General features: G+C 37.9%; 1 protein-coding gene across 1 annotated transcript; it reads left to right on the top strand.

Moving 5' to 3' along the window:
- The first annotated feature begins 141 nt into the window (after positions 1–141).
- LOC142151165 (mucin-3A-like) lies at positions 142–24,507 on the top strand. The gene is made up of 11 exons (XM_075206524.1): positions 142–231; positions 3,022–3,126; positions 6,068–6,183; positions 7,570–7,631; positions 8,520–8,653; positions 10,765–10,824; positions 16,485–16,653; positions 17,421–17,588; positions 22,049–22,137; positions 22,954–23,024; positions 23,996–24,507. Exons 1-11 carry the CDS (start codon positions 150–152, stop codon positions 24,104–24,106), a joined length of 1,167 nt encoding a protein of 388 aa, XP_075062625.1. The 5' UTR covers positions 142–149; the 3' UTR covers positions 24,107–24,507.
- Positions 24,508–27,461: the final 2,954 nt, after the last annotated feature.

Raw genomic sequence — 27,461 nt, 5'->3', positions numbered from 1 at the left:
ATTCTGATTAAATGATTATCACATTAAATTTATAAATATTTTTTTTAAAAAAAATTAGGGTTTCTAATATTCTATGCACATACTAAATGCAAGAGTAGATTCTGTGTATTCCCAATAAAAACTCCTGTGTTTTCCCAGGTTTTGATTCCATGACTACAAAAATGACAACATCGCAGCCAACCACTATCTCAACCACGCAACCCCCTACAAGTTCACCAACTACTGTGCCTGGTAAGACCTGTGTTACATTACTGTTTAGTCTATTATATGTTAGGCATTTTATTTATAGAAAATGACATTAACAGTCTGGAAAAGAAGACGAGAAAACGACAACTGTAAATGCTTGTGAAAGTGCTCATTTTTATTGTTTTATTACAAAAATATAATTGAGATAAATGTAATTAATGTAACTGTGTGGAAGCTGTTCTCACATAGTTATATCTGTGGATACTTGTGCAAATTGAGAAACTGTTTTTATTGTATTTGTACTGTTACTATGGGCCCGAATCATTAAGGAATGTAAATGCTGATAAGAGCTGTATTTTGCGTAAAATCGCTCTGCGCATACCCAGAAATTAACCATATGCCAGAGAACACAGCATAGTCCAATTCATTTTCGAGGACAAAGAACCCTTACTGCAGCCTATGATTTCAGGGGTGGAATGGGGAGGGGACTGGGCGTATGCAAGTAGTCAATGTACATTAAGGGTGTATCAAGCTCGAGCTCACACAGCAGCATCCGATTCAAGCATTGAGCATCTCTAAGGTAAGTGATTTTCAGTTGTATCACTTGCACCAGCTATAGGTCAGGTATAAGTGCCAATTACTAATGATGACAGTTCCGTATGTATGTTACAACATGAGTTTACTATCAGGAGCAACTGTAAAAATGTTTTTTTATGTACAGTAGACATGAATAACATCCTAATAAATGTATTTTATGTATAGTAGACATTAATAGCAGCATGATAGATGTAGTAAAATGCTTAATGGTTAATGCCATAGCTACTCTTATCCTTAATACTATCATAAGAATAAAAAGACACTATATCAAATTTGATGGCAAAAAAATTGCTTATTTAAATCCAATTAAAGCAGTTTATGGTGGGTGGAGAACACTGTAAGCAGATGGTAAAGGTCCAATGCCAATCTGGATGTCCCATCATGGTTCACCAACCCTCTGGTCATCATCACTTATACACCCCCAAGGGCGGTACTTGTACCGAACCTAAGCCAACTTTTCAAAGGGAACACAATACCTCAATACAAGCAAAGTGCGCTCCACCAATGATCCTTAATAAATCAGACCCAGTATGTTTTAGAAAAGTGATTTTTATGTACCAATTTTAAAGGTTACGCACCTTCCACTTCATTTGATCCATTTATAATCCCAATACAGTTAGATCAATGCACCTAGTTATGTTTCTCACACATTGCAAAGAGCACACTCACAGGACACCTTCATTATGGAGTCTAGATCTGTCTAGATAGAAATTCTCAGTTCGACATGGGTCCAGCTCTAAATGCACATGGTGGAAAGCGAAAAATGTCACCCCAAAGTACAATCTACTCCTAATTTAGGCTGCAATCATGATTAAATTTAGGTTTTATGTTTTTATTCTAAAACACTAAAATTTTACTCGTGCCATCATTATTGTCTTACGTTAATGATGAAAATAAAGGGACATTGGCACTGTATGTATTACATGTGTCACTTTTCTGTGTTTTTTCACTTATCCGATAAACTTTATACAGTTCTAGGTGCATTTTGTGCAACATGAAAATAAATTTTAATACATAAACATTGCCTCATGTTAATAAAGACAGTCCTGATATCCTCTCACTCTCAGATTAATTTAAGATATAAATTATGATTAACACCTAAGGAGATATTGAGTTGGACTTGAAGTAACGTAATACAGGCATTCTACATAGTAACATAGTAACATAGTTGATGAGGTTGAAAAAAGACACCAGTCCATCAAGTTCAACCTATTTTGGATCTCCTGTGATCCTGCACTTATATTTGAAATTAATCCAGAGTAAGCAACCGCCAATCTGTTTCAATTGTGAAAATCCCCCCAGACTCAATATTGCAGTCCTATTTTTACCCTATATCCACTACTATCCTTTATTTTAAATTAACGGTTGTATCCCTAGATACACCTTTCCGCTAAAAATTTGTCTAACCCTTTCTTAAACATATCTATTGAATCTGCCATCACAACCTTCCCTGGCAATGAATTCCATATCTTGACTGCCCTTACTGTAAAGAACCCCTTCCTTTGCTGGTTGTGAAATTTCCTCTCCTCTAACCTTAGGTGATGACCACGTGTCCTGTGTATTGTCCTTGGGGTAAAAAGTTCCCATGAAAGCTCTCTGTATTGACCCCTGATGTATTTGTACATTAGGGGACATTCTGTCCGAGTGCTCTTTGGTATATGTGAGGCGGACAATTGGTGCAAATAGATGTGTCACTTATTGAATCTCATATACATAGTCATATCCTACAACAAAGGATTGTTTTTCATGTGTGTGCATTCAAAGAACTAGTCTGCACTAAGCATGGATCGCTCCGTTTTCCCAATTCATCCAAGCACTAGATGCCAAATTAACTCCTCTTGTAGACACCACCATTTTGGACCACAAATCTTTCCTTGTAAAAATTAGTGTATTCACTTCAAAATAGACGTGGTTTCAAAAAAATGTTTTCACTGAGTGCTGAATTTTTGTAAAAATCCCTTTACAGCAGTTGAATGTTACTACCCTTTCCCATACATGACATATACAGATACATTAACTGAGCCAAGGTTCTGTTTGTGACACCAAAGAAGAGGAGTGTAATGTACATCTATAGAAATAATACAATTTTCTGTTTATGGTATTTTTTATAATTGAAGCCACCAGGATATAAATACTTAATATCTCTGTCTTTTTATACATAATTTCTAAATTTGTATTCCTATGTTTTGCTCATTTACTGATGAATTCTATGATTTGTTTGTCTTCCTCCTTATTTAGGCATCAGATGTGAAAATGGTGGTGTTTATAATGGAAAGAAGTGTGTGTGCAAAGATAACTTCATCGGTGCCAAGTGTGAATTTGTTTTACCTGAATATAAAACAAGTAGGTTTGGAGCCATCTTCATTTTCATCTGTAATATTTATATAACAATATATTTCTCATCTTCTAGAAATTAATGTTGGATCTATGATGACAATCCTATAATACAGTTTTGAATATTAAAGTATTCATTTTAGCAGCAATCTAAATATTCCAAACTGTAAAAGTAATGCAGCCTTACTCTAGTGGTAAATATTGGGGCAGTCATTTTGTGTTTACACACCAGACTTCCTGCATGTAAGTTTTTGGAAGAAAGAAAAAAATACCCATCAGAGAGGATTATTCTTAACTAGAGATGAGTGGTTTGAAATCCAACAACCCGATTTTTATTGGTCTCTCTCGCCAAATTCGGATATAAAAATGAGGAAAAATGTAATTTCAAGTAAAATGTTGGATCTCATAGGTTTTGGATGGATATTTTCTAAGTATGGCCCTCCTCCCTCTTATCACCTTCCTTTTTAGAAGTGATGGCATGTGGGTAGGATGTTGGCTGCAGTTATGTGCTAAGAGTAGAGGGTTAGACAGGGTGAAAGAGGCAATTTATATAGCAATAACTGTGATTTTAATGTAGTTTATTTAGAGATCAGTCAGCTAGAATTGTGTGCTGATCATTTGGGTGTTAGAGATTGAAGAGTAGTCAAGCAGTGGCTACTGGTTGTTGTAATAGTATATTATAGTATATATAGTGAAGACATCTGAACGATTCAGTGGAGGAAAAACTGCGCTATATGACTCTGAGCACCTCCCTTAAAAAAGAAAAACAACAACAAAATTATTTCTTACTTTTAAAATTCCAATCTGAAAGCAGTTGTGTGATGGAGTAATATCAGCAACATCTGAACTATTAAGTGCACAAAAAGCAGGGTGCTATGTGACTCTGAGCAGCATACCCCAAATAACAAATAGATTTCTTATTTTTAATATACAAAGTGTTACAAGCTGAAAGTAATGGTATGAGGGGCAGAATTAGTAACATATATAGTAAGTGGCCAAAAAGCAGGGTGTTCTTAGACTCCCAAGTGTTTCAAGCTGAATTCAATTGATGCAACTGTGATGGCAGCTACAAGTAGCTCAACTTTAAGCCGCATTACTGCTCTTACAAACCATGGATCAGTTTACAGATCTGGAGCATCCAAGTACTAGTACTGGCAGTAGAAGTACTTTTTCGACCTCTACCTCTACATGCTCAAAATCCAAACACTGTTTGTCAGGGTTGGGTACCCTATGCTGATGCTGAAAACGCCAACGTGGAATATCCCGACATGATTAGACCGAAGGTGTTAAGTATGACAGCATGGTAATAGTGACAGCGGGAAAAGGAGACTTCAAACAGTTCCGACAAATGAACATCCTAGCAGCCTACAATGACGTCAGTTACAAGGTCCCGACTATTATTCGTGCTGTTAAGCTGTTAATTTAAGGAGGCGGTGGCTGTACAATGTTCTTTAGAAAGTCTAGAAGATTGTACAGCCGCCAGCTCCTTAAATTAGCAGCTTAACAGCACGAATCTATACAAAAGGGGACTGAGAAGAGAAAACATAGCTGTACACAATTGTCTGTGAAGCAAGCGTTTGAAAGAGGAACCCAGTGTGACAGTCAGAATCCTGTTAAACAGCAGTTCACTAAAGCCGTGACAGGTATGTTAGCATTGGATGTGCATCCAGTTTCCACCATAAATGCATCAGGATTTAGCTGATTGGTTGAGGTCATGTGTCCATGCTACCAAATTCCATCTTCATTCCACATCTCCCTAACAGCAATTCCTCAGCTATACCAGGAGGTTAAAGAAAAAGTAATTCAGTTCCTAGAAAATGCTATTGTACCGACTATCCACTTTACTTTGCTTGAGCTAGCAAGCTCCCGGCTTAGTAGCCATGAGATACAATATGGCTAGAGAATAATGGTATGGAGGAGCATTGAGGAGTGTGAACTGCCATTGGATGGGATCCTGAGTATCTGCTCAGTACTATCGGGTGCCCTCGGAAGTGAAAACGATTGGCGAAATTCGGGTGTGCTCGGTTCTCGGAGAACCGAGTTCGAGCATCTCTAATGCACATGAAACTAAAAGAGTAAAAATTAATTAACATACACCTGATTTTAAAATAATCTTTAATTGAATAAAAGACACACCAAACCCTTGTTCACCACTTTAATTTTATGGGATAACACTAATGATGAGATAGTGGTTAAGGTTGTCTTAGTCACAGCCATTTAGTGACATTTGCTCATTGGAAGTCTATTGTAGGGATTTGTCTTTGCAGATTTGGAATATGATTGATCTCAGAAGAATTATTATTATTATTATTATCATTGACTTATAAGGCGCCACAAAGGGTCCGCAGCGCCGTACAGTACATATACAGAAAACAGAACCAAGACACAACATGATACAAAAATATATACAAACTCAGGTGACAGGGTAAAGCAAAGTAGATTATATCTGACAGATAGTGAAAGGGATGGTAGAAATCAGTGAGAAGAAGACCAAAGCTTAAGAAAACAGGGCTAGCGAAGAAAAGAAGATTCTGGTTTAATTCCACATTTTAATTCTATAAATAGCTTTGTCTGACATAAATTGATGGGAATGACCCAATAAACTGTCCATGTAGAAAATATTGCTGAAAACAAGGTTATTTACATGTTTGAGAGATATCTTCTTACAACTGATATTGAATATTTCATGTTAGAGTCACTGAGGAGGCAATACAACATCTTTGATAAAATAAGGTGTTTTTACAAAAATAAACTCAGCTTATTTTTTATATAATTAATTAATAGGACACACTTGGGTGAACAACTGCTATTTTTACCGAAAGCAAATCAATGGCATACAGAGAACAGTAACTCATTGTTATTATGGTCCATATCGTCTGTGCATTTAGCAGTAACAGTGTATGCGTTGTACAGGTTACAGCCAAATATTAATGTGTCTCTCTCATTACAGCTGTGATTATCGTCAGAGTGAAAGTCACCGTTACCATCAATGATGCATTCAATGTAATTTTAAACGATAAAAACTCACTAGAGTATAAGGAATTTGAGCTGAGATTTGAGACAAAGGTATGTGTTAAGAAATAAAGCTAGCATGACTGATTTCTGAAATACCAAAAATATACAAAAATACCATTGCGTTGGGGTGATAGAATATTATAGATTATTTAATAGCAATTACTTTTTTTGAATAATGAAAATATTGTCAATAATTGTCATTTAAAAAACTGAGGGTCTAATTACTAAGCTGCGATGAGTCAAAAATTTGCAGAAAACAGCTGGTTTTTTCAGAGAATGGAAAGTGCAGCTCTTCTTTTAATTTATAAAGGGACTAAAGCAGGAGAAATAAGAGATTTCTCCTGCCTTAACCTGTTAAACGTTGGTCTCTTCAATTCTAAAGGGACTTTGACGTGATCCAATTTACCAAGCCTGAAAAAATGAACGTCATCACAATGGCTTTAGCTTAGCTTTCTAATGTTATGTGGACTCCATCACTGTCAGAGAAGCCACTCTTCATCCATCGAAGGGTGCCATTGCTAAGCGCATGCATGACCTCAGTCGCGCATGCACAGTAGCCACTAGGGTTAGATTCTCCATTTGCCGGCAGCGTTAGACTGCCTTTGAATAAGGTATAAGTTAGTTTGAGCTCTGGTATGGGAAATACCAGTGGCAGCACAAGATGATTCTCCTTGCCTCCAATTAACCACCAATGATAAATGGACCCCTAATTATGAGGCACAAATACATATTTTGTGAATAGTAAATGACCCTTAGGGGACTATTTATAGATTACCGAGAAGCCATATCTCTGGAGAAATATGAGGTTTTCACCGGAGACAGGCCTTCTCAAAAGGTTACCACTGGATAGACATAGAAAGATGCAGTAACAGAGGATAATGATAGGAAAGAAAGCTTTATTATTTAAAAAAAGCATTTTTTGTTAAATGAAATATATTAAAACTATTTTTTTCCAATTTTTTTTTTCAATATTTATTTTACTCTAAGTGGACTGAAAGCCCATGCCAAGTCATGTAGATGCAGGTGCAGTGAGGCAGTAAGAGTCCTCTTAACGCTGGCCGCCAGTATAGTCGGGCAGCTGCTCCGGCAATATTTCAATGCTAAATTGCAGCAGTAATAGATTCTTTATCACAAATCGATAATGGCCTTAATGTGAATTAAAATGACTGTACATACACCTGCTGCAATATATGTTTTGCCCTGAAGATGCCTTGTCTGCTTTATGTCTCCATAAGGTCTGATTTTGGAATAGATCTTTGTGCTGTTTTTCAAAGATATATATATATGTATATATATATATATATATATGTATATATATATATATATATATATATATATATATATATATATATATATATATATATATATAATTTAATTATAACTGGGTGGGTTATTATTTTCACTTATCATGTACCAGTTATCTCTTTTCTGTTGCAGATGATTAAGTTTTATCGAGATCAAAATATTAAATGTGAGGGAATCAAGATCAACTCTCTTAGGTAAGAACCAGACACATGTGTTTGTATGTACAGCAATATGTATTGCTTCTTCTTCATGATATAGAACTCATCACCATGGGTTAGGTGCACTCCAGCTGATATAACAATGGACAACAAGATACCAGAGCATCCTAAGTATTCTTATTGCTCTATGTTCCTCAGAATTCTCTCACGGATACGGTTGATGTAACAGAATTGAAATATCTGACACATGTGTAAATATTGTGATTGGCCATAACTGATGTAATAATATTTGTTTGTGTTTGCTTAAAAATTGGAAATGCCCACAACAGTGGTCAGCCATAGAAATAGGGTCTACAAAGGATATTTTGGAGAAATCACTATCATAGGTTTGATGATACTTGTCTATTCATTTAAATGAAGTATAAGTGAAGTAATAGGGTAGAATTGTAGTGTACAGGTGCAAAGAGTGAGCATAGTGTAATTGGGGTTGACTGGTCTGGAGGTGTGAGACAATTGGGAATCTATGATGCTCCATTCAGTTGCAGAGAAGTCACACAGAGACGTAAGCAACGGAGTAACATTAATATGTAGTCTATATGTACCCGACACTTGAATGAAGCATAACAACTTACCAGGAAGTAAGACATGAGGGAATTAAGGTTAGATTCATTTGATGAAGGGTGTGGGCAAATGAGACATAGGTAAGCAGAGTATGTATATTATATTGCTCCAATATAACTGTGCAGGCTGCCAGTGACAGAGGCCATAGCTATATCAGCTTAGGCTTATGAGCTTCAGGCTGATATTGATGCATGTATAAGAACGTACCTTTGAACACACAAAGATACACATGCTGTTCTTCACTGTCCTTGGAAAATGATCCAGTTATCTATGTCTCAAGTAACTTGTACCTTATATCTCTAGCCCTGGCAGTATTATTGCAGACCATGATGTACTAATGGAGACTGATTTTAACAATGCCACTGAACAACAGCAAGAAGCTGCAGATCTCATTAAACAAACTTTAAATATGACAAATTGCACACCAGGAGAGGATGGTAAGAACAGTATTATGTAGTTTGTGTAATCTGTAATTTCTAGTAAGTACAAGAATTCTATTAAATATGACGGTAGTCACATAAAAAAATTGCAAATCTTCTTTACTGTTCCTATATAATTAGTGGCGCTATATAAATAAATATATGATGATGATGATGATAGCCACACTAGATTATGCAGTGATATACAAAGAATATTTGTCATTCACAAACGTCCCTGCCCCATTGAAGCTTACAGTCTAAATTTTCTAACACAAAAAACACACACGCCCTATGGTATATTTTAGTTAGCAGCCAATTAGCCTACCAGTATGATGTTGGAATGTGAAAGGAAGCCCACACAAACATGGATAAACTCCACACAGCTAAAGCCATGGGAAGAAGCAAACCCCATGACCCCGGTGTTTGAAGGCAGCAATGCTGACTTCGGTTCCATTGTGTTATTTTAGCGGTTGACTAATGCAATAGATGGACCAAGACTCAGTTCATACTGTATATTACATATGGGAGAGGAGTAGTCTATTTATTGTTTGTTGCTTTCTTATGAAGTTAGATATACTATATTTTACACAAACTGCAGATTTTATAGAATGAATTGAAATTTTTGTAGAAAAATTCTATATTCAGTTAGGAGATTTGTTTGTATTATAATGAACTGGGACTAAAATGGGAATAATTTTACCCAACAATGTAAATTACATCTAACATAATATTGATGTCCCTCCTGTAAAATGCAACTTATAGTTGTAGAATAGAGACACCTGTAAAATACAAGTTATATTTTGAAAATAGTGATGTCACTTGTGTCATCTAAGAGTGAAAGGCTTCTGTAGGTAAATAAAGGTAAAAAAAACCTGAATATCGGCAGCAGCTCATACAAGAAACTCATATTAAAGGAATAATGTATACCTCAATTTAACATACAATTTAGATTGTACAAAGAAGGGAAATTAAAATGGTGCAAAGCCTACACCACAAAACTTACCCGGAAATATTGTATATTAATATGTATAGTTTGGAGCAGAGAAGCGAAGGGGGAGACATGATAGAAACTTTAAAATATTTTAAGGGTTTTAGCAAGGTACAGGAGGGAAACATTCTTTAAAGGAAGAGAAGTATGAGAACATGAGGACATGAACTGAGACTTAAGGGAAGTAGGTTCAGAGCAAATTTGAGGACAAGTTATGCCACAGTAAGGGTAGTGGATAAGTGGAACAGCCTCCCATCAGAGGTGGTAGAGGCTGAAATAGTAGAGCAATTTAAACATTCTTAGGATAGACATAAGGATATCCTAACAAAGAAATAAGCATCAAATATGGTTTGAGGTTAGCATTGGTTAATAAAACAATGAGCAGACTAGATGGACCAAGCGGTTCTTATCTGCTGTCATATTCTATGTTTCTATGTTTCTTTGTATCTATGTAAACCACCAAATGACTCTATAAAAGCAAAAGGATGCTGAACCCAAAAATATGTATCACACATTGTCACGTTGGTCTATTTTCATTTTGTACAGCTCTATGTAATCCATGCGTTTTAGCAGTCTGTGAGGTCTCTATTTTCCACTCTGTGTATCCCATTTAGTATCCAGGGTTATATCTTGGTCTTTGTATACTGTTATTTCCTTTACATTTTCTATCCTTCATTCTTGAAAACCTACAGTGACCATTCATCTCCTGTTATGACTAAATAAGATCACAAGTCCTATAGTTTCATTAATGTAAGATGCACAATTTTGGGCCATTAGTTAAGATATTATCAATAATTTCTTGCTTCAAATGAAAATAAGTATTTAAAAATACATTTTGAGACTCAAAATATTTGTTTATAATGTATAGTTGCTTCATTTGTTGTTATTTTGTACTTTTGCTCAAGCATAATACTACTATATGAGTAAAGTATCTGCTATTTGGTTCATATGTTCCTCAAACCATCCAAAATCTGTCAAATCCCAAGCTTTGCTGTAAAATTTTGCTCATTTTTAGGATTGACTTAGGCAAAAAATATATATGGATATTGATACCCTAAATTGAATTCCGCCACATGTTGCCAGGGAGAATATGTCTGTATGTAATTTTCTGATATAATATTGTTCTCTTTTCTGTTTGTAGATCCATTGTGTTTTATACCAAACTCAGTCAAAGCTGTTGCCAAAGAGATCCAGTTAGAAGGTAATTATATATCTGTGATAATACCAGGATATTAGGGTAGAGACAAAGAGAGAAGTCCAGCTAACTAGGGGTCAGGGTCACACAGTCAAAGAGAGAAGGTGGATACAATAGAACATTTATTGTAAAATATGAACATTTAATAGAAACAACAGCCAGTAAAAAATATATACTTGTGCTCACCACACTCCAAGCAACACTACTTACATTCTCCAGTGCTTTAAAGTCAAAAAGACCCATAACAGTCATTACTTTAGTCTTTAGTGCTGTTAAGCTGTAAGCTGTAGTTCAGACACTCTCCTGATTCTGGGTCCCTCTTCCTATTTGATGGTCCTGGCCACTCAGCCAAAATCTCTCTACTGACTTGTAGGGATCTGAAATCCAGCTTCCCTGCACTAGCAAGCTCATTAGGCAAACATACCCATGAGCAATTCTTCAGACAATAGCCCCTCCCACTGTCTCCGAGCTCCAAGGTTAGCAAAACTTTTATTTACCCCTAAATTGAATAGTGTAATTGGCTGGACCAATTGTGCTAACAACTTCTCCTTCATCCCCACATCCTCAGTATCACTACCTGAACCAGTCTCCATCACCTGATCACCATTGAAAGAATTGACTATTCTGGAAATAGAATAAAGATGAGATCAACACTGGAAAGGGAAAATAGAAAAGTAGTTGCTCCATTATAGGCTAACAGTCTTTGCAAAGTTCTTTGGCTCAGTTGTTATTAACTGCTATTTTAGGTCTCCCGGCACAGAATCACGATTGTCATTCTCGGCTGTAATTTGAACCTTCTCTGGGTTTTTAACTCCTCTGCAGTGAGTGGAATGGGTCCAAGTGTCTCTGTCTGCTACTCCCAGGGAAGTGTTGCTGGTCGTCAACACTTGGTACTTGTCTGTCAAACAACTTGAGCGTCGGAAATTACAGTCCATAACATACTCTACCAGTCCAACATCCTGACAGCTAGTGTAACTAATCAGGAGACAGTATTTCGAACGTCCTTTGTTGCTGTCTCACTGTTTGCTCTTCTTTACAAGATTTTGAACAGTCTCTCGATAATAAACTCATCTCAGGAATCTCTATCAAGTGTGGTTGATTGTATTTCAAAAGGTGACAGGTTAAAAGGCGGTTTAGGAGCGATTCTGATAGTGGGGAGGACTAGTGGCCACAACTTCTGGCCACTCAATCTAGTTTCAACTATCACTCTATTCAATTCATTCTAGATAGTACCATTTACTCTATTATCCCACTGGCTTGTGGCTGATAAGGAGTATGTAACTTACCATCACTGCTCATATGTTGTAATCATTGTCTAAATGTTATTACCAATAAAATGAATACCCGTATCACTTTCTATAGCTCTAGGGAAACCGCATCTACTAACAAATATCCTGAGTATCACACAGCAATATTAGAAACATTTGAATGAACCTTTAACCAGATATAGATTACATTAGTACATCAGTATATACTTGAGAATCCTGCAAGGTTTCAATTGGATGAAGTTGATTTGTTTTACCTAGAAAAAAAGTCCATCTGTAGGAGGGGTATGGGATGGTTCTATTGGTATTGTCTTCCCGACATTTTTCCTCAATCAGGTAAGACAGGACCTTGCCTTCCTACTAGCATGAGAAGAAAAGTCTGGTGCACACCAGTATGCTCTTACCAGCTTGCACATACCTTCTTTACCCAGATGAGTCAGACCATGTGCTGCCTCAGCTAGGCCTGGAAGATGCTTTCTGGGAGCAACAGACCTACCTCGTAAATCTCTTCAGAGTCCAAAGGACTCCTGACCACATCCCTTCACCTTGCAGACCACCTTTTCCTGATGGGAACACAAAATGTACATTTTAACTAATTCTTGTTTGTTTACTATTTCAAAAACAAAACATTGTTTTGTCAGTGGTCATATTTAAACCTGCTGCCCACTTGACAGCTTTGTCCACCCTGCTATTGCAGTCATGTGTGTAGGCTTTAAATTAAATAATAGCTACTTCATTTGGTAACTGTGTCAATGTCACAAGTCCTTGATGTACTGTGAGTGCTACTCGTGACCTGCTATTGTCATAAAAGTTCCTCTGTCATCTCAACATCGCCCCCTATCCTAGAAACGTACTTAAAACCAGTGTATATCAACTGATTTACCCTCTGCCAACTCACATGCCATTCTCATTCCCACAAGTTCAGCTACTTAGCTAAATGAGGATGGCAAAGGGGTCAGTTTTTATAGCACCTTCATCATTTATAACAATATCCAGTATATGTCTGTCTGACTATGAAAAATATAATTTTTTTTCTAAAGGGTTGTCACTTATGTCAAGTTAGTCTTATTCAAATGTTCCACACAGTCATGCTTATCTGTATGTCTTCCTAATTCACCTTCAGCTAGTCTCCGCTTCTCCTTCCACCCTTTGTGCATCTAAAGGCACACTTTGTACATTTTGCTCAGGAAACATATGTAATTTAGGCAGAACTTGGGAGGGCAGATACCGCATGCAATCCATAAAATTTTACTCATATTTCCACAACAAAACTCCTGCTTCAAAATCAGCAGCTTCTGTTGCCATAAAAACACAACCTTTAGCTACCTTACCTTCGTGACTATGTCAGTGTAGTGTGTGTACCCCTAATTCTGTCAGTTGTCAAAAACGTTCTAGCCCCATGGGTGAGACAATATCTCAAGTACTGGACCTTTGTCTGACATGGCTGTGACCCTTCCTTTTTGCAACCTCATGTCCTGTTACCGAGAAATGAATAAACAAGTATTTAGTTTCAAACACTGATGATATAAACAAATCAGGATACAGCAATATTATTTTTCAAACTGAACCCCTTAATTGGTTGGAAAGATTGAAAACGCCAGGCTTGTATCCTAATATTGATGTTGCCTATAAACCTTTGGAACAATGTGCACTTATTTTGTACCTCTTTATAAGAAAATAATGAGATTCTGACAGTTAGAAATGTAAAGAACGGTAAATAAGACAGCAAAGAATAATAATAACGAAAAGATTTGCAGAAAAACAGAAAATGAGATTTACAGCATTGGGACAGCTGGATTGGGCACTACAGGGAATTGGCTCTCAACTATTTCATTAATCCCTTTAAATCTTAACTAATCTATTTCGCCTCCCCCATTCTTTTTAAACCTAACAGGGAGTTACATTACCCATCCAATTCAGTGTCGTCCATCGTTAGTTCATAAGGAACCCGGTATCTCTGATCACAAGAACTATACAACCTGTGATGGACTTGTGGCTATAACAGTGAAGTGCAAAATTAACCCTTATGATGCATACTCTTTATCTCCCATGTGTGTCTTCCTGGAATACATTAAAAAAACACCATTAGAAGCAGAGTATATACACACTTCATTTTAAATAATAAATCTCAGCCAAATAAGCTATCATGAGCCACCTCAATTAGAAGAAAAAGGGTTGCAATGATCCATTGTTAACTTGTCTTTAAAGGGAAAATTTTGCATTTCTCCTGCAATCCCTGTTAATAAATAAATTTCTCTCTGGCTGTTCTTGTCTAAAGAAGAGAAAAAAACAAAGTTTAGTAAGCATCAGAAAACAAACAACACCGTTTTATTTCTTTACTTTCAATTCTTTTCATCAACCTACAACAAGAAAGAATTAAAAAAAAAAAAAAAAAAACTCAGACTGTATTCATTCATTGGCAGCAATTATTTCTTATGTAAATTATACCCTAACAACTGTTATCTCTAGTCTTTTTATTGGTCTAACTCTATAGCCTCATTGCAACCAGGGTAAATTAGCTAAAACCATTAAAACCATTGCCTCTTCACAATGGATATCTCTCACCTATTAATAGTATATACATGAGAAACCTTATTTTTCCTTTTAGGATTTCTGAAACGAAGCCATTACAGGGATGCAACAAAATTCTCTTACTAATATTAATACGTGGCACACTCCTTTTCCCTAGCTGCACTTTAGTTATTATCCACGTAAGGTGGGGAATGTCACTTTTGTTATTAACTTTACATATTGAGCTTGGCAATGAATGGAATAGATGCCTCTCTTCAGACTGTTTGAAAAAAATGGTTTCACTAGATTAAATTCTTGCCTATGTTGCACTAACTGTACTTCTATTGCAGGGCTTTTTTCTAGCTTCAATCACTGCCGCTTCTATTGCAGGGCTTTGACACACAAACAGAAAGAAACACAAAAGAAAAATACATATAAGTTACTCATCTCTCTCTGAACAGTTACACACTTAATCAAGAATATCAGTTACATTTTTCATTTTTATAAGTTGATTTTTTATTCGGTATATACTTTCCCTCCCCTAGCCCGCATGGCGGCAGGGGCACATTTTGCGCTCGCTTCTCTTCACTTCGTAATGCTACATTCCGCTGCGCCGCACCCGCTATCCTGCCACATGCTCCCTTCCTGTTGCCATAGTTTTAAATAGTCAGTTTGTCTAGCTCTCAGTTTTCAGAAACATTTTTTTCTCTAACTGTACTCAATACCTCTGGAACCAAACTACCAACCTTGGGAAAGGGTTTCACACATTCACCGGTCATCTTTACCCACTGATCACAGTATGCCATTGCATACTTACCTTTACAGCATGCCATTGCATACTTACCTTACACTTCTCTACTCACAATCACAGACTCTATCGGGCCTTCTTTGACGTGTACGTTGCTCACATCGCCCATCTCATATATTTGTTTAGCACCCATGTGGAAACGGATTCCTCAACGCTTTGCGGTGCAAAACTCCCGCAAGAGATTTTGGAGGCCATGGACGACTTCTGTAAGCTGCGTCCACTCACTTCTTCTCCACTGTGTACCACTAAGCAATACACGTGAATGACAACGCACCCAGCGAGGTCCCCTAACCCAGTCACGCTCGACTGGAAGCACGAGAATATAAATGTAGCAATATCCTGCCTTTCCAGTGACATTCCTTTTGACTACTCTACCACTGGGAGCACTAAATATTGAATAATACCAGAATTTCAAGCGTATTTTCTCCAACCATTCAAAATCACTCAATCACTTGTTATGTTTGTAACACGTGCGGTCCGACCACACCGCATACAGATACTAAGGTATCTTGTCCATAAGTCCTCACCAGCACCTCATAGATTACTAATATTCAGTTTGGCAACACTGGATGATATAAAGGCATAGGACTATTTGCGTTTCTACCTGTATGTGACGCGCGTCCACCCTTTGTTGGTAAAACGAAATCCGTAGGTTTTGCCAATACTTGAGCAATGTGGCGTCACTCGATGAGCCCCCAAACTCTAATGTTCGTTTTATCGCTACCAATGAACATTGTCCAATTAAGTGTGAATGCAAATGTGTGTTTTATTAAGCCGTGCGATAGCGTTATTACATGTGACGTACTAATCTCAATCGCACGGTAAAACAATATTAATCAATTAAGTTTACTTCATTCAATTATTTGACTTCCACACCGCATATCAGAAAAACAAAAAATTAAAAATATAGTGTAGTATAATATACAAAAAGAAAAATAGATTATATGGTAATAAACATAAAAAAGGTTTACACTTTCTTTCCTCTTGATTCAAGCTTCAGGTATTTCCCTGTCAACAGTGTCTTTTGACCAGATATAATCGTTCCTTTGAATATTTGTTGCTATTAATTTTTTCTTCCTTAGAATTGTGTGCAGATTCCATGAAATTGTCTCCAGAAATTGGTCAACATTATTATGCTGTTTTTACAACTGACGGGCTCATATGTATGACAAATTGCAGTACGGAGAACAATTATACCTTAGATTGTAACAATGGACAATGTTCTGTCACGAATAAGGGACCCCAATGCTAGTAAGTGCCCTCCTTATCAACTCTTCACAGTTACCTGTATCATACAGTCTCTGAAGCCATTGTCACATTAACTTCTCCTCTGTGCCATTCACATCTATATTTTCCCACATGTTCACCTACTTACAGCATGTCTCTCATATCCTCCATTCCTTATTTTATAGTGCATCTCCAAAGCTTCCCAAATCTGCTTTTCATAAGCTGCCTTGTTTCTGTCTCACAAATATATTCAGTTCATGCAATATCTGTTAAACATTGCAAGATGAGCACATTTCAAACAAGTAGGTCAAAGAAGGTCACAATTAGGTGTACTCTAGCTTCTTCTAATCCAATCTCCAAAATTTTCTCTCTTTAACGACAATCATCTTGCCTTTTCTGCAATCTTTTGCAGTTTTCAAAGTATCATTTTCTCATCTTTCTGCTCTCCAGCCTCCTACATCTCCTTTTTATTCACTGTGTAATATATCCTATACTCAGTCTTACTTTTCTTGTCATCACATCATCCCAGATCCTCCCTACTAGTCTTCATCATCTCCTTCTAGCACTGACTTCTCCTCTTCTTTACAGCAATACCTGGCTTCTTCATTCTTAACAGGGATTAACATTTTTGTAACTCCTCTTACATCTATTTTAACAGCAATTGGACCTTGGCAAATTTAAAACTGGGTGGGAAGGGTTCTGTGATAAGGCATCTTATTCCTAATGCTCACATTACTATATTTCTATTGTTTATTCATTCACTTTACACTGTCTGTCTTTTATCTCCTCAGTTGTGAGATTTCAGACCAGTACTGGTACACTGGAGACCGGTGCCAGTTGGCTCTCAGTAAACCCGGAGTTTATGCTGGATTGGCTGTTGGCCTGTTCGTTCTTCTTATTATTATTTTGGTTTTGGCTATCTTCTTACGCAGAAGTCAAAATAGATCAGAAAAAGTGAAGTAAGTGTTAATGTTTTACTGACCAAAGTGAGCTTCGATTCTTAGATATGTATATGCTTAACATTTACAGCTAAATATCTAAATAGCATTCCACATTTCTTTTATTTGATAATTAGCTAAAGTGATTTAATCAATGACCAGGTCAGACACACTACACAGGCCCGTGATAACAAGGCACATTGGGAAGAACATTACACAACCCCCACTGCCAGAGAAAATATGGAAAAAACACTATTTCTAGACATACTGCACATTGGCTTTTAATAGACAGAAGGTAAGTTTGAGCAGAGCAGATAAGATGTAGCTTGTTTAAGAGCAAGCTGGCAAAATCCACAGAAACCTGTTTCATTATATGTAATTAATTCTTGTACATATATTAATTTTAGGATTTACTGTTTGTTCACTCACTGTATGATGATTCATCACCATCTTACCTCATAGTTGCCAACTCCCGGAAACTTGTTTCTGGGAGAGGGGGCGAGACTGGAGGGCGGGAGGGGGCGGGACGAGGCCAATCGCGTCATTTTGGCCCCGCCCCCCGTAAAACCGTATCTCGCGTCGCGGGGGCGGGGGTAAAATGACGCGATTGGCCTCGTCCCGCCCCCTCCCGCCCTCCAAAATGGCGTGATTCACCGAGAATCGCGTCAAATGACGCGATTCTTGGTGAAATCCGGGATGCGGGAGAAATGCCATCTCCCCCGGGAGCCCGGGAGACTGACTCGAATTTCGGGAGTCTCCCGGACTTTCCGGGAGAGTTGGCAAGTATGTCTTACCTCAGTGCTACGTGAGCTGCTCTGAGACATCTTTATCCTAAAAGGACACACAAAACAGGATATTGGTTAAACATGCCACTGCTTTATTATGCAAACATATTAATATAAAACCTTTGATGTTATTTTACATATAATACTTTCAGCACTTTTTATGAGTACAGAATATGTGGACCAGAGAATTGAGAGTAAATTTATTGATTAGAGCACTTGTCCTGCATGCTTTCAGCCATTATATAATCATGCAAATAAGTGCTAATTCCTAACCGTAAGCTGGCTTCCAGGTGGTCACCAGTTAGACATGACTAGTATCTGGACTTCATTATGTTCATACAGAACAATGTTTCTTAACTCCAGTCCTCACGCACCCCTAACAGCTCATGTTTTGAGGATTTCTGTCTGTGAAACAGGTGGGATAATTACTGACCCAGTCAAGTAGACTAAGTCATATGTGTATGATTAAAGAAGTCCTGAAAACATGAGCTGTTGGGGGTGCTTGAGAATTGCAGTTGAGAAACCCTGATGTAGAAGAATGCTGTAGAAGAATCAAAAAGATGTTGTCAAGTACATGGCGCCATTTCATATATTTGTCCTTAACTAGTAGATTCCGAAAGTTTCCCCCAGAGGCCCAGACTAGAGTTTTGGAAATTACTTGTAAAATCGTTATAAGATATTTACCATCTGTTCCAAATATCTACCAATGTCAAGCTGTGCATAGGTCTACATCAGACATCGGATTTGTAATTTCAGAATATTTTTGTAATTTACTTTTAAGTGTACATTCAGTTCATCCAAAAACTCAATTTTAAAAAGCTAAATCTAGCAGCCACACTTCATCTTCCATCTGTTTGTATTAACCATCTCTTTAGAGACCAGAAACTCCTTGATTTCAGGAAACAAATACCTAAGTCTGTGCAGAAATTTACCCCTGCTTTGCCATATGACATCAATGAGTAGCAAAATATTGATGTCTTTTGCTTCATTTTTTCCAATTGTGATAATACTGGTTCGGCCAGTCATAGCAGGTGCTCCCATCGGGCTTATTGAGAACGGTTGACAAATATGTGGTGCTCATGAATTGTTTGAATGCCTAAAAATGTCTTCCCCTCTAGTTTTCCTTCTTAAGCTGGGTACACACTACAGAGTTTCCATCCAATTATCGTGCCGATCACACGATAAACGACAGTATGGTAACATATCGCATTAGTGTATGCTCCCACGATCATTGTTTAATCATACCAAAGCACATTACATCATTTGATTTGGTACTTTAACTTCCTAAAAATCATGATCAACGATGGAACGATGTCGGGCAAATGTGGAAGTGTGTAAGCACTCATGACCAGCAGTGTAGGCTGGTCTCTGTAGAGAGTCATTATCTTTTCAGCAAATGGTTATGAGAGATGAACAGCACAGATCTGAAGGTAAATCGTGTAGATGTGTACACATAAATCTGCATGCTTACCTGGACTTCAGTCGTTGGTAAAATCATTACATAACCCGTATCTGTAGTAATTTTCTATAATGTGTACCAAGCTTAAGCGGTATGAATTTGGACCAACCCCTATTTTGCAGATTTATTGCCATTCTATCACAAAGGCAGAGCTGTGATATGTAGGTCAAGTCTGTTGACTCATTGAGTTTACAGAAAAGGTCACTTATCAGTTGCAAATCATCAGCCATGACTTCACAGCGTCAAGTCACAGTGTTTCTGGATAGCTGAATATCCGACAAACAATAACAGAGGATATTATATCAGTTTTGAAATCTTGACCCAATATTTCTGCTGTCTTTAAAAAGGCCTTGTGATTTATGAGTAGGTTGCTCACTTGGAATGTGGCAGTTGTAGCCGCCTTTATGTGCAACTTGGTCTTGTAAAGATTAATTGTTGATCAGTAAGGTGAGATATTAGTACTTTAACATTATTAATATGTAATTTATTTTAACAGGAACATTACTGTCATACTTCCTTTATATACTATTTAAATGCTTCTCCAAAATCCCTTTCTTCCAAGAAAAGAAAAAAATAAAATAGTTCATCCTCACACTCAGTGTGAGAGTTTTACATTTTCATTTACAGTGCCAGAACAATATTATTTGAACAGAGGTGTAGGAAACAGGCAAAAGAAATGCACAAAGGTAGAGGTAACACACATATCCACATACACATACTGATCTTGATTCATCTTTGCCTGCCGTATCTTACGTGCCCCAGAACAGGACTTACATCAGTGAACACAATTGCATGCAATTCATGTCCAAATGCAAATGACACTTCCGACTGCTTACCACTTGTAGGGCGGAATGGGGTAGGGAAGTTGTGGACGAACCAAGGCAAAGTACAGTAAGAGTGTGCCAAGGTAGAACGCATGTGCATATGGCCAATTCAAATTCAGGCCATCTCCTGCACTGTGTTCTGTCAGTCTGCATATGGCAAGTAATATTCAGCTAGATCGTACGTATACCCAGATACAATTGGAAATGTTTCTTTAGAACCACTTGTATTTGAATAGGAATGTAGTTGCGTGCAAGTAACGTACATTTTTTTTTAAATGCAAGTTGCGTTCACATTGCCTTCAATGATGTATCCAGCTCACTGTATCTACATATGCAGCTAACACACATATCCACATACACAGCTAATATCCTATTATATAATAATACATACATTACAAACATAGCCATAGCTAACAGATATTAATTAAATCCAAAGCAGTTAACAAATATTAATAAAATACAAAGCTGTAAATATTTAATAAAATATAAAATGTACTAATAAAATATACAAATTACATTTCCCAAAAGCCTGTTCTTCTGAATAGTAGTGGTATGCGTTTTGCATGGTGTTCGTATGTTCTCCCTGTGTTTCTGAATAAACTGACAATTACAATTAGATTGTAAGCTCCACAGGGACAGGGACTGATGTGACTGAATTAATATTCTCTGTACATTGCTGCATATTTTGCATAACTATACCTGATAAAAGTTATATACCACCTATGATATAGCATCCCCACTTTTGGGGTATAAGATATGGTCACCTAAATCCTACCTTCCAACTGTCCCAAATTATGTGGGCAGTCCCGATTTGAGCAGTGGTGAGTGCAAGCCAGTGGCAGTTGTACACCACATTAAAGGGGTGTTTTTAGAGGAGGGAAGGAGGCTGTGACTGGCATATGACTTCCATCACATGTGACCATGCACCAACAATATATGACGCTGCCCTTGTATCCTGTGACCACACCCTTATGCCACATAGCCATGCCCTCTTCTCCTGCACACACCACCACTGAGCCAATTCCTCAACTTTAAAAGCTTGAGGTATACATAAATTCTCTAAAAGAAAAAGCATATATCTCAGATTGGTGGTTGACGTGGAAATTTATATAGTGGCGTATGGAAAATGTAAGTGAATGGAATTTGATAGTCTTGCAATCAAAGCTGGAGAAAAAGTGGCAGTATCATCATCATGACCATCAACAATTATTTATATAGTGGCAGCAAATTCCGTAGTGCTTTACAATTGGGTATGGCCTTTATACCACATACCAGACCACTTCAACCACTGTATCAGATCATAAAAAAGTGGTTTTTTTTCTACCACATGAACAAAATAAATTTATCTTTATAAATAAATATATCTATCTATGTATTTATACTTTCCCATATCTTTACCTCTTCCTCACACAGTTTGATGGATCCAGGAGAGCAATGGAATGAGGACGAATGGGAGGAAGACACTTATGATAGGAACATCGTTAAGAACAACGGCACAGAAGGTAACTAATCTGCTGGCCACACACATATTATTATTTCTAATTTAATAATAAGGCGCCACAGGTTCCATAGTGTCGGATACAGAAGCAAGTAAAAAATAGATATAGTAATATACAGTACATAAGTAGCACAGATGAGTGTGAGTAATGCTATGGGGACACACACAGAGTGCAGCAAAAGACATGACAGGACGAACGAGGGAGTCAGACAATAGACAGACATGGGACAATAGTTGAAGAGGACCCTGCCTGTGAGAGCTTACATTCTAGAGGGAGGGGTTGTGAGAGACAGTAGGACCAGCTGGGAGAAAATGGAAATGGTAGGCGAAGGAAGAGGAGGTGATGGATAAGTTGATCAGGCGGTGGCAGGATAGGTGAGCTTGAAAAGATGAGTTTTGAGTGGGCGTTTGAAGGATTGAAGGTTGGGAGAGGGTCGAGTGAGGCGTGGTAAGGAGTTCCAAATAATGGGGACAGCACAGCAGAAGTCATGGAGGCTAGCATGGGAGAAGGTAATGAGAGGTGAATTGAGATGACTTACAATGCATAATCTAACCTCCCTAGTACTTCATTATTTCCATCCAAAGAAGTTGTGCACTTAACCACCTAGTCACAATTATAGAGTAGTTGGGTGGTTACATTTTCTGAATGAGAAAATTACTTGAATACTAGAATACTTAGAATTGTAGCATGAGTAACTTTTAATTGAATCTATTTCCGTTGTGTTTAGATTTGATCTCAGTTGGGGAAAGAAATTGAGATACAATGCTACATAAAATTTAAATGGCTTAATTAACCTTAAATATCTTACATCTTTTCTAGGGTTTCACCATTCCATTTCCAGTGGGAACAATTTTAAACTATCCTTGGAAAGAGTGGATCCAAATGTAAATGTGAGTAATGTAACATGTAATAAGTGGTTCTGCTCAGACAAAGATAACCTCATTAAAGGCTAATTCCATAATCTTTAAATTATTTGTAAAAATGAATCCCCCTCCTACCGAACTCGTGGATAAATCTCGGAGGAGCACCCAACTTGCAGTGTAGGAGGCAGTAGAACACTGTGTCAGCTGAGCCACTGGCCAAGTCATTGTGCTACTTTAGGCTGTTGAAGAAATTATGTTTCCAACACCAATAGTTATCACACTGGGGCTTGGAAACTTAAAGATGTGTGCAGCCTGAAGTGGTGATGGTGCAGATGGAGGCAGGTGCCACTATAGCTTACTCAGCTTCCTAGTCCCTCCTTTGAAAAGAAAACAATTTAATCAAGTGACCACAGCAATGCAAATGAAAGTGGCCCTGGAAACAAGATCCCTGAAACTCAGGTCAGAAAGATTAATATTTAAAACACCTTTGAAAAGATAGAATTAGTCTTTAAATAAGCAATCATCCAGTTAGTTGAACAGTAATAGTAGAGTAAGTATAATTTTACTTCTAAGCTAATGAAAATTAAGCTATCTTTTATTTGCTATCTAAATAATAGCCCTCCTTATACAACTAACATAGGAATAGAAAATAATAGCAATTTGTATGTAAAATATTAATTATTAACACAAGAAACTTTTACATTTCCTTTTAAAAACGGATGTTTGGGTTTAGGTTATGTCGTTAGCGGAATACGTCAGAAAAATAAACAGCTTTTGCAAATAAAATCCCTACCCTTCAACTTGTAGAACTGTGGGAGTTGTGAACATTACATCTACTACTTGGGCGGAAAGTGGTGTATTTACAAATAACGTTCTATAAATGATCATTTTTCCCTTATGTAATAAGCATACCTTTCTTACCTTTACTATAATTTTTGAGTATTCAGCAATGAGTATAAGCTGCCACAGATGATGATTTTCTGAATTTTCATCCACAGATTACCATCCGTAGACCCAAAATAATCTTTCCTGAATCCATACAGCAATTACCTGCTGATGCCAATACCTTGTACTTCCCATCTTCTGGAATAAGGGATTATGTGATATAGAAAAGACAATGCTGTACCCACAGGGACTCACAATATTTACTTAGCATATTATTTATAATGTTTTCTACTGTCCTATGAAATTATTTATATTTAAAGATTAGACTGTCATTGTCATATCAGCACTTTATTTTTGTATTCAAAACAAATAAAATACTTGATGTGTCTAAGCTGCTTCTATTTGTAAACAGAATGACATGAATTATAACATTGTACTCATTAAATGTACAGAATGCACAAAGCAAGCTTGGAATACGCATGACATTAATATTGTCAAAATCAGTGTGATTTGTGAATACTACATTTGAATTGCAAGTTAAAATTATATTGTTGATTACATTCAATCATAAAAAGAACAAAGCCAACATATCTTATTTACTAATAAAATTAATTTTTTGCATTGATCCATGCACAGTGTCGTATGTTTCTGGAATGTGTAACTACATTGATTTTTGGCAGTTTCAGTGAAGGGATTCCCACAAAAATATATCTATTGGGAGTGGATGGTATTTATTAAATAAAGTGAAAAACTCACTTAACAACATTGAAAAATAGGACTTGTCATAAATGACCCAATGTCTTACTAACCAATCAATCATTAAGAAGCTTAAACAATGGCAGTCGAAACACAAAATCAGATTTAGTACCATTTTGTGTTTCAATTTCTCTATGATGACCTGAATTTATGTCAAGGGCCTAGGTCTCCAGAGCAAGATGGCTGCATTTGCGATGGAGCAAAAAATTTTCACAGGTAGAAGGGAAAACTAGGGTGTAAAAAGAGTATTCTATATGGAGAAGTGTAGATTTAGCTTCCAAAACCAAATTATTTAAATGAGATAACGGGGTGAAGATGGAGCATATATAATGATTTATTTGGTGTTCGGATGAGCATGTTGGCTATTTTTACTCCATAAAGGTCTTTAATTTCACACCACCTTAGAGTTTGCTTCACACACACACACACATACTTGTTTTTATTGCATCGTGATGACCCATGTCTGGAACATGGCGTATAGGGACACCTCTTTCCTAATGCCCTTTTGACAGAACAATCATAGGGGTATATGTAGGAGGGGCTTGTCACCAGAGTTACCACATGAGATTTACAGTTTGACTTTGCATAAAGTACTGACACGAACTGCAAGATGGGGAAATTGTCATGTATTTTGACTGTCTGAGAACATCCACATTCCCACATACATAAATTAAAAAATGGTATGGGAATTTTTCTGTATTCTGACCATCTGAGGACATCCACATGCCCTCTTACACTAACACCTAGCCATGGAGGTTACAGCCCTGTTCAACCACTGTGCATCATTTCAACAAGCTTGATAACTTTTTAAAGCTGTTATGCGGTTCTTTATGTAGAATTTCACTCCTGACCAGTTCTGATCTTCCAGTATGGATTGCTCAGTCATGAGGCACGCAACACAGTCTCGCTCTCCGGGCACCTGGCATGTCTGTATAAACCTCGTCAGGTGATTCTCCACAGCCTGGACCTCCTATCTGTCCCAGGATTTCCTCCACACTGCTTTGCCACCTTAAAGGGAGTGTCACGGGGGATTGCTCATCATCCAACATGTCACTCTGTAGCTGGACCGGTTCTGAAAAGAAACAGATATGTAAATGACCGAGGTAAAAGTCAAAAGCATACATCAGACATCAGATTTCCTACTTATCATCTGGATAAATGTGCATCTCGTCCAAATTCTTGCCTTTGAATTCAGCCAGTCTTCCACTTTCGAGAGCCATTAACAGTTTGCTGATCTTGGCGAGTTTGATGGTACTTTCTGGGAGGCGGTAATACTGCCGGTGCACCCTGATGTCATGCCCAAGGACGTCTGCCAACTTATCCAGTTCTGTGTTGTTTAGGTTAAGGACCTTCGACACAGTGGCAACGTGCTTTTGAAGCTTGGTGGAAGACAGTGTGTGGGTTGTTTGGCCCTACACTCTCAGGCAAACAGTCATATGCAATCAGAGCCTCTGAATTGTGACAAGGCAGCTGGTCTGGCGGACATTTTGGCTATCCACTCCACATTTGTCACGCTTTTCTGCGAGAAGTTCCATTGCAGCTTGCGTGGCTGGTGGCAGCAAGATGGGGACTTTTCTCCCTCATTTTCCTCATATTAAAATGCGAGTGAAGTGCCGGCAGAGCTTCCTCTCAATCACGTAAAGCGTTAGGGACAAATAATCATGGAGATCTCTTGAGGAGAAGGTAGTCAGCAACATTTTTGAAACTTCCCCTTCCCTTCTTCGATTGAATAAGATCACCTGTGCCAGGGTGACTTTTGCAAGTAGTGCACAGTGGTTAACCATAGGCTCAGTGGATAGACCACTTAGGTAGGCTCGCTGTTACTCATCGAGGTACAAGTGCATCTTTTTCAAATCTTCCGTGAAAGGTAAGAGCTGAGGTATGTTCCACTTGGATTCCTTAAGAGTTTTCAAGACAGCCGATGAGATCAACTCGTTCTATCTCGCCTCATATATCTTCCTGAAATGTTGTGTGTTTCCAACCGCAACAGTGCAGCCCTCCATCATGGCTCTGTACTTCAGAATGCTCGCTATCTTTTGGAGGCCGTCCCCGACCTTGAGTACCAGCGAGGGTGTCTTAAATGTATCTTTCTCCCCATCATAGCCAGCTTCACAGCATCTACTACGTGAACAAAGGTTTGATGGGGTGGTAAAGTCTTCCATCCTCTCCAAAGGAGTAGTTCTTCTGGCCTGTAGCAGCAGCCTGCCCATTTATATAAGCTTCTGACGGATGTACTCATGCCTGCCAACATCTGATACGACCCGGTTAAAGAGATGCTGCCTCATATGCATGATGCATCGGTCATTTTTGACTGCGAGCAAGACGTCATCCTGGGCCATGTCATTTAAGAGCTTCCAAAAGCCACCACTGATGTCAGGTAGAACAGGTTGAGCAAAGGCGCACAGTGACTGGAGTCTGTTCTTGCCAGGCCTGAATTTGTTGCCCCTTCGGTTTACCTTACATCTCTTCATGTGTTGCCACAGTTATTTCCTTGCAAACAAGCCCTGGCAGGCTACACAGTGCATGAAGCCTTCGGCATCCATCTCTTTGTCTGGAAGTTTGCATGGGACCAGAACGCCATGGCCTGCCCTCATTGTCTCAGCATTGTGTGCAATGTTGCCCCTATTGTGAAGATGTGCCAATTGCATTTATCTTTATTTCGAGTGCTTGGGGAATTTCATGGCCCAAGCTACTTCAGTCTCATTGCGGTGAACATGCTCAATGTGCCTGGCAATTCTTAAAAGGGGCTTCTCACAGTACAGGCAGTACTGCTTTTTGTTATACGCCCTGGAGTCATCACTGTTTCTGGATAGTGCTTGGACA

This window comes from Mixophyes fleayi, chromosome 4, assembly GCF_038048845.1.
Source record: "Mixophyes fleayi isolate aMixFle1 chromosome 4, aMixFle1.hap1, whole genome shotgun sequence".
Classification (NCBI taxonomy): Eukaryota; Metazoa; Chordata; class Amphibia; order Anura; family Limnodynastidae; genus Mixophyes; species Mixophyes fleayi.
Note: the sequence above shows the minus strand (reverse complement) of the source record. Positions and strands in the feature narration are given on the sequence as shown.